This window comes from Meleagris gallopavo, chromosome 3 (assembly GCF_000146605.3).
Source record: "Meleagris gallopavo isolate NT-WF06-2002-E0010 breed Aviagen turkey brand Nicholas breeding stock chromosome 3, Turkey_5.1, whole genome shotgun sequence".
Classification (NCBI taxonomy): Eukaryota; Metazoa; Chordata; class Aves; order Galliformes; family Phasianidae; genus Meleagris; species Meleagris gallopavo.
This window is the reverse complement of record NC_015013.2, coordinates 41467733-41476441: the sequence shown is the minus strand read 5'-3', so window position 1 is coordinate 41476441 and position 8709 is coordinate 41467733. Positions and strand designations below refer to the sequence as shown.

The following is an 8709-nucleotide window of genomic DNA, read 5'->3' as shown; positions in this document are numbered from 1 at the left end:
GTGTGAGGCGGCGGGGGCGTCGCAACTACTGCTGCCTGCGGAACAGCGTGCACCATTTTGCTAACGTCGCGGGTTGTTTGATTTTTTTTTTTAATAATAGAAGGCAAGGCAAAGACCCACTGTTATATAGAACAGTAATTGCTTGCTGCTGTCAGGTGCCACGCGTTGGCACTTCAGACTTTGCTCAGGTGAACCGAGCTCGAGTTCTCTTTCCCCTGCTCTCAAATATTGCGCATATTCATAGAGTTATTTCGTGAGCTCAGCAACAGCTTTCAGAACCTCGCTTTTCTCGTTTAGGCTTGAGACCGGAGTTCCATTCTTGTAGACAGGTCTAAGAAGGGAATCCAGGCAAAAGCTGTTCCTTCTCAGAGTGAAAGGTACGTACAACTTTGTCTTTTGGTGACTTTTTTCTTTGTTTTGGTCTGTCCTGTCCTATTTCCTGCTTCTCTTTTGCCCTTCTTCATTAAGGAAATATGTTTTGATGAGAGGAAGCGGAAGGGTGGTAGAGGTGCTTTCTGACTATGAACATTAACGTAAAAGCTTAAAACTTGGTACGTTCTTCTCAAGTCCTAACTCTGGCCTTATTCTATTTACTTTTCTCTCAGTATCCAAAAGTCAACATGTCTAGCAAAAAAGCAAAGACAAAGACCACCAAGAAGCGCCCTCAGCGCGCCACGTCCAATGTGTTTGCCATGTTTGATCAGTCCCAGATTCAGGAATTCAAGGAGGCCTTCAACATGATTGATCAGAACAGGGATGGCTTCATTGACAAGGAGGACCTGCACGACATGCTCGCCTCTCTCGGTAATGTCGCTCTTCTGTTTACAGTTGCCAAAAGTATTTGTGCTATTGTAATTAAAACGCTGAGCTTGGGATAGCTTATGAGAGGTGTCCCAGATTGTATTACACTATTCAGGTAATTTTTATTTTTATTTTTTTTATTTTAGTTTGAAAGCTAAACCAGGAGTCTTTTTATTTGTAGGAAAGAACCCCACGGATGAATACCTGGATGCCATGATGAACGAGGCTCCAGGCCCCATCAACTTCACAATGTTCCTCACAATGTTTGGTGAGAAGCTCAATGGCACTGATCCAGAAGATGTCATCAGGAATGCCTTTGCTTGCTTTGACGAAGAAGCAACAGGTATGTGGGCGAAACTCAACTGCTTTGGGGTATTTGTATTGGTCATATATGACATTTCTGTGGCATTTAAAATAAGTAGATGTGAAACCTATAATGCCACTGAGTTTGACTTTCCTCTGCAGTAGTTCTGAGATATATATGAATATGCGATGTATTTAATATTTGAAGATAGGTGATCCAGAGTATGCAGACCTTTTCTTCTGACCCTTCATCTTGCCTAGTGTGTCTTAGGCTGTGATGACAAATAGCCTGTCATGCCCTCACAGTCAGCTGTTTTAAGGTAGCAGGAAGGACTGTAGTGCTTTACAGATATAATCAGGGTGGGGTCTAGAAGACAGAAATGGCATTGAATAGACTGGCATAACAAGGGAGGGGGAAGAATGAAATGCAGTTCACTTTTACTGTATCAAGCTTTCAAGGTTGTGTCTGTAGTCATGAAGTTAGAGTTTATGCTTTTATTTATTTATTAAGACAGGAAAACATTCTGGAGAACTGTGTAGCAACCCGAGATTAATCCTAAGGTTATTCTGTGGAAACACAGTATCAGGGCTTTGACACGTTGTGAACCTGCCGCACCAGTGCACACAGAAATCACATAGCCTCTGCACCTATAACTTTTCTCACAGTGGTCTACCACAGTGCTGCCGTCTAATTTGTGGATGTGTGCTCTGAACCTTTCAAAGGATATTAGTCCATTTCAAGCAGCTATTTTCTGTCTGTGTATTTTTAGCACCTTTTGCCTTTTCAAAGTGCTTTCCCTTCCCGTTGGGATGTAGGTAAACAGGCTTTCTGTTGGTAAAGCCTTTTCAAATGTTAATTGACTTCCTCCCTCTCAAGGGAAATCTCTTTACCATCTCCTGGAGAAGGAACTTTTGTTAGTCGGTTATTTTCTCTCCACAGGTAGTCTGACTCACTGTGCTGCGAGGCTTTTTTTGTGTGCACCAGAACATGAGCCTGTGAATTAGGGTATAAAGACAATGACAGTGCTACCAGTTCTTCTGAACAGTCACTTTCTATGTCTACCTAGATAGTACATTACTAGGTCAGGCCCCCATGTTCTGATAAGATTGATTTTTGTCATCGTTAAACTCAATGATGAACCTCTTAGTCTAGTCCTGGGATAATTTGAAGATAATGATTCCACAGTATTTTTTCTGCCTTTTGCCATGCTCACATTTTCACCAGGAAACATGTTAAATATTTACGCTGTTCTATTGATTAACAGTAATCAAGATGCAGACTTCAAAATAACGTGAATTCTACATTACATTTTATTTTTGCTCCTTATTCATTTTATCCTCAGGTTTAGCTCTTCCAGCTATGTTGAACCCTTTTGCTTTTATTTTCTTTTTATTTTTCCTTCTTTCAATTTTAATCATCTCCATGTGTCTGTGCTATGTGCCCGATTTCCTATTCTACATCAGTGCAGTTCTTCTGAGGCAGAATAATGCAAATCAGTCCCTCTTGGTGAAGATAAAAGAGCTGGACTTGGTTTTACTTACTTTTCCTATATTGTCAATGTTGCTGTTGGTACTACTTCAGCATTACTGTCCCATAAAACAATAGTACCATGAAATTAGCATAAAGGCTTATATCTGTCTTCATTTAGTATAACTTTTTTTCTGCCCTTTGATCCCGCTTTGTCATCTGTTTTGTGCTGTCTGCCAAACGCTAAATCTTACATTTTGCTTCACTAATTGATTACTCCCTGTCTATACTGAAGCCGTGTGAGAGCTTGTTTTAGGGGGAGTGGGGAAACTATTTACTTTATGATTCTGTGCTGCTAAAACTTTTAGTGCATGCTCCTCTGGCAACCCAGTGCGGTGTTTTAACACCTAACCTACTCAGACAAAAGCAATTAAGTCCTTGAGGCTAAACTCGGGGCACCAAAGGCCTTGCATTCTTTGTATACTAATCCTTATGTCATCTCTCATCACTGTTTGGTCTCTGTCACACTGTTGAAGTACAAAGACTTAATGCCTTTAGCTTTTTTGTTGTATGTTTTTCTCCCCTTTCTTTACTCACACCTGCAAAGAGACAACTGCAAAATCTGACCCACTAATTGAACATTCTCCTCCTGGTTTTAAAGGAGAGCATTGTTGTTAGCCTTCTTCATTTGGATTCATTAATCAAGGGCTGGTCTACCTACACTAGGATGATGCTGTTTTAACATATTTAACACATGTTGTAACGTGTTTGTCTTGTTTTTTTCCTGTGCTGCTTCCCCACAGCACGGACCAACCTCATGGCAATTTATCATGCTCACTGACTGCCTTTTGATTCCCTGACTCCCTATTTGGTTTGCTCTCTAGTGAACTTTGTTTGCTTAAGTTTTACAACTCTGTTTCCAAAGCAGAATTTATTTTTATCACATTCCAACTGATTCTAAATAAGTCCTTGTTGGTGTCTACTAATAATTTCCAACAGTTCTGCCTAGTTCACTTTTTCTTGGTATGTTTTTCTATCTCTGTTCTTTTATTGATTTGACAAGGCATGGGAGGTCTCATTTCTGCTCCTACCTCTCCATGGTACACATTCTTCCTCTTTCCTAGGTTAATTTACTCAATCCTGCCTTAAAGTCTGTTCTGTTATAAACTCCTTCCCTGGACGCTTGCCTGCAGCTCACTGTATCCACACGTCATCTCCAGTGACATCATCATAGAATCATAGAATGGCCAGGGTTGAAAAGGACCATAATGATGCGGCACTGAAGAGCCAACCAGCGGTTATTTGGTCCCCACAGGAAACTAATTAATAAAGGATGCACAAATCTATCTAAGTCCATCAAGAAAAAATATAATTCAATTAAAAGAATCGGGCTGTCTTAATGTTCACCATACTGCTTTTGAAGACCAGCTGGAAACAACTTCCATTTTGTGTTTCTCTTTATGTTGCATTCTAGGGTTTATTCAAGAAGACTACCTGCGGGAGCTGCTGACCACGATGGGAGACAGGTTCACAGATGAAGAGGTAGATGAGCTCTACAGAGAGGCACCAATTGACAAAAAGGGCAATTTCAACTACATTGAATTTACACGCATCCTTAAACATGGAGCAAAAGACAAGGATGACTGAGCAAATCCCTGGACACCTGTAGCTTTCCCCCCCCCTCCCCCTTTTTTTTTTTTCTTTCTTCCCCCTCAGGACCTGTTCTTTCTTTTTTCTTGTTGAGACCCTTTGCATACATTTTTGGCATTTCAGCTTTTGCCTCTGAAGACTCTGGGGCTGCTCAGGCACACCTGCGCTTTTGCATTAAGACTGGAAATGTGCAGGGAGAGAGGATGGCTTAGAGTGACAGAGGTTTAGGAACAAAGATTTGGGGTGGGGAGGCGCTTAAAAATGTCAGTGTTCCTCATTCTAGCTAGATTTTTGCAACTTATGGTAACTTTTTCAATAAAACACGGCTTTATTAAATATGTCATTAAACAGTTTCATGCTAGAGGTGGGCTGCTTATCTAATCATTTCTGTAAATACTTTTGCAGCTGTATACAGTCATGATATTATCTATTTTTGCCTTAATGAAGCATAAGTCACTTATGCATACTGAATTTGTACATCAGTGACCGAACGCTTCCCAGTGACTGAGTACTTCATTTCCTACTGTGAGCAAATACAATGAAGAAATTCACATCCTTCACATGCTAGTACATTGTAAATTAATGAGTTTTGTCCTAGACTTGCACGTTAAGATTTTAAAATCCTATGGGTGTAATGGAGGTGGTATTTCACTCTTATCTTAACAGCTTCATTTCTGGACGCGGAGCACAACATTAATACTGCTTTTTTAAACTTACATGGTAAATCCTAGTGCTTTCTGTAAAATAAAAAAGTCTGTGTACGAGTAGAGTGTTTTGAGTAATGCCTCTTACCACACCCACAGCACCAACAATATAGAATCCATTTTATTTCATTGCAACCATTTGTTTTTCCTTCTTCCTTCTATCTTTTTCTCAAATGGGGGCGGAGAAAGAAGAAACATGTGCTGCTTCTGTGCTTTTTCTATGTTATTCTTGCGTTCCAAATGAAACAATATATATTTTTATGGATTCTTCTGACTATGATTTATGTGTGTGAAGAAAAGGCATTATTTTCTGTTCCATTTCTCATACCCTATAGTATGACTTAGCACAACACTCTGAAGCAGCTTTGCCATAACCTAAGAATTGTGATTCTGGAATTTTTTGGTCTTGAGAGGAGTCATGACCGAAGTGATCACGACAGTGCATCTGTTACTTCTAGGAATTCAGTTGTTATCCCTTTTGAATTTAGGTTACAAACTCAAGAAATATCACTTGGCTGGGAGTGTTTTTTTCGTAGGCTGCTTTTGTAAAGTGAATTTCATTAGAGGGCAGTGACTGAGTTAGAAATACACTGTGCTTCCACAAATAACCTGCCAGAACCATCTTCACCTTTTAGCTTATCCTGGTGAAATTATGAATGTAAAAGACAGGATGGAAATGATGTTCCCATAGCATGTTTGATTCATTATGGCTTATTAAAGATATTTACTAGTCTTGTTCCTTGTACAATTCCAGCACAATTAAGGAAAAGTCTCTTGGTGTTATAAAGCCATGTGAAAATGTGTGTGCTTATGCATGTATTTTTATTAGAATAAATACATCTTGAACTACTCAAAACTTTCAAACTAGTAGGAATGCAGCTGCAATATAGGGTTTGTCCAAAGATATGTGCTGCCCTCATGTGTCATGAGGTGCCTTGAGTTCAGACTTAGTAGTTTTCCCAAAAGCACTGGAAGGTCTGTGTAGCTCCAGGACTTCTGCCGGCAATGTTACAACAAATGGATGCTGCCTCTCGCAGTACTTACTTGTTCACTTGATCAATTTTAAGTGGGATTAGTTTAGTAACCTTTGAGTGGTTATTAAAATGATAGCTCTTTCTTTACTGGTGCTTTTGGTCATTTAAAATGGCGATGGTAGTTGTAGATCCACAGCACAAGGAGGACATTGTAGAAACCACCGCTTGGTTGTTAAAAAGTGCATTGGTGGAATGACTGTGTCCTTGGCACAGCTCTTGGTGTAAAAGGGCATGTAAAACACTATGATAGAGGACTTTGTGGGTTGTTTGTTTGGTTTTTTGTTTTTTGTTTTTGTTTTTTTTTTCAGAAAATGACTTTGTAACTTTGTAAATGGGTGGGTTTATTTTGATCTAAAACATCATTCATTATCATACCAGTATCTTCTTTAATCTACGAACTATGAATAACGTGTTCAGCATTATGAAATGCCCTGACTCGGTTCTGTCTAAAAGAAACTGTTCTTTGGATATGTATTGATTTGCATGGAGATAAGAGACCTGGGATTCATCATTCTCTGCAGGTATGAGAAAGATGTGCTCCTTTTGCCGCATATTTTTTAATGGACCCTGCAACCTCTTTGAGAAGATGCTTCAGAGCTCCTTCTACCTTTGTCCCAACTTTACAAGTAACGGGAACTACTGGACAACACAGGGTCGCTGCCTTTCTACCGAAAATGTTTTCATTTGGCATGAAAAAAAGAAAGAAACTGGAGAAAGAACTTTTGTAAATGATGAGCGCAACCAACGTGCCAGGCGTTCAGCTGCCCCCCGGCTGGGAACAGCTCCATCCCCCGCGCTCCTCAGAAGGAAGCGGGCCGGGAACTCGTGGCCAATATCCAAATCCATCAGTAGGTGGCATTGCAGCTCCTAGCACCGGCTCAGCTAAAGGCCGAGTGGCCCGTGGGACAATTTCTTTTAATCGGTTTGGGTTTCGTTTGTTTGTTTTTCAGTCCTAAAGAGCTGCTACATTCAAAAGAAAACATGGTCAGTTCCCGCAGAAGCTCTGCTCCTACCCGACAAGGACTAACGCTGCTGGGGTCCTATATTCCACTTGGTCCTGCGACAATGAACCACAAATCACCAGTGCTATTGTTTTCAGTCGTGCCTTTACAAGAATCTTTCTTTTTAGGATCTCAAGGGATCGTATAAACAGGAGGGGGAATGGCTGTTTACAAGGGTGGATAGTGATAAGACAAGGGGGAATGGTTTTAAACTGAGACAGGGGAGGTTTAGGTTAGATATTAGGAGGAAGTTTTTCACACAGAGGGTGGTGACACACTGGCACAGGTTGCCCAAGGAGGTTGTGGATGCCCCATCCCTGGAGGCATTCAGGGCCAGGCTGGATGTGGCTCTGGGCAGCCTGGTCTGGTGGTTGGTGACCCTGCACATAGCAGGGGGATTGAAATGAGGTCATTGTGGTCCTTTTCAACCCAGGCCATTCTATGAAATTTTATGGCATTTAACTGTTCTGATCAAACAAGTCCCAGAGCCTGGCAAAATGAACGTTGGTGGGTAATTCAGACCCCTGGGATTTTTTCTCTTGCAAAGAAATTCTAAATCCCCACTCATCTCTGATGCAGAAGGAGCCTTAAAGTCTGTGTCTGCTGGAACTAGTCACTCTGCTTTTATAGAATACCTGTAGTTTTCGATTGTGGCAAACTCATTCTCAATAAGAACCACAGAATCTCCCAAAATCCCAGAGGACACAAAGGTATTTATGACTTTCCCCATTCATCTATTTTATTTTTTTAAATTCAGTTGTTTCTAGTTAGGTCGCTTGAGTGGAGAGCTGGAACAATGCAGCCTTGCATTGTCCCAGCTAGAAGAAACAATTAAAAGTAGGCCTACAACATTCACACTGAGTGTAAAACCACTGAACCATTGAATAAGGGAGGGTTGAACCATCACAAGCTGCCTTTCATATTGTGCTGGTTTTTGTTTTTTGTTTTTTTTTTCTAGCAACGAAGAAGCTTAGGCAACGATCTCAGCAGAAAGGATTACGGAGATCAGTTGTACCTGAAGACAGACTCTTTCCTGCTCTCCAAGGTGAAGTTCCCAAAAGCTGTGATTCACAAGTGGGGTTGGTACGCTTGTTTCCTGTGGTTGCACGGGCAACGGGCAACGGAGCTGAACACTAAATGAGTTTTAGCTTATAAACTGTTTCCTTTTCAGGACTGTTTGTGAGAAGCAGTGCCTCACCAGGGAACCGTCTCACACATCCTGTATCTGGCCTAACGCCCACCCCCTCCTTCCCATGAATGTAGGTAATAACTTTTGCAGGTCGTCACTGACCTTACCCTTTAAAGCTGTGTGCTCAGCTCCTGATTGCCCTCCTGCAACTCCCTGTGTACCGGGGACAGGGATTTTGTATGCTGTCCAGAGCCGTGCTATCCCTTCTTGTGAATTACAGCCCTACCTCCTGTAGAAAGAGCAATCATGACTCCTTCCTTTCCCTTTAGTATTTCTGTTGATGGGATTCAGCAGACGCTTGTTTTGATAGTTACTAATTTTAGTGCCTAACTCCCCTAGACAGAGAGAAGCATCTGTCAGTGCGACAGGCATAGTACAAACGATGCCAAGCATTCTTCCCTGTCATCCAGACACCAAGTGGCAAGTATTTAGTATGCCAACAACCAAATGTCAACTAGAATGATGACTGGTCTAAGAAGCATGAGAGTCTGAAGAGAATTCGTATCATCGGGGTGATTGAGTCTAAATACTAGGCACTCGGTATGACCTTTGCCGAATA

At 41.2% G+C, this 8709-nt stretch overlaps 1 protein-coding gene across 1 annotated transcript; it reads left to right on the top strand.

Annotated features, from left to right (window-relative positions):
* Nucleotides 1-305: 305 nt before the first annotated feature.
* Nucleotides 306-5129, top strand: LOC100548741 (myosin regulatory light chain 2, smooth muscle minor isoform-like). Its single transcript, XM_003204967.4, has 4 exons — nt 306-377; nt 606-804; nt 983-1144; nt 4047-5129. The coding sequence occupies exons 2-4, from the start codon at nt 621-623 to the stop codon at nt 4217-4219; spliced, it is 519 nt and encodes a 172-aa protein (XP_003205015.1). The 5' UTR covers nt 306-377; nt 606-620; the 3' UTR covers nt 4220-5129.
* Nucleotides 5130-8709: the final 3580 nt, after the last annotated feature.

What these genes read in the sequence shown, in the direction of transcription:
- LOC100548741 (XM_003204967.4), top strand. Translation starts at nt 621, where the DNA reads ATGTCTAGCAAAAAAGCAAAGACAAAGACCACCAAGAAGCGCCCTCAG. An exon ending in CGACATGCTCGCCTCTCTCG is followed by an intron (nt 805 to 982) that starts GTAATGTCGCTC and finishes TTTTATTTGTAG; the next exon opens with GAAAGAACCCCACGGATGAA. An exon ending in CTTTGACGAAGAAGCAACAG is followed by an intron (nt 1,145 to 4,046) that starts GTATGTGGGCGA and finishes GTTGCATTCTAG; the next exon opens with GGTTTATTCAAGAAGACTAC.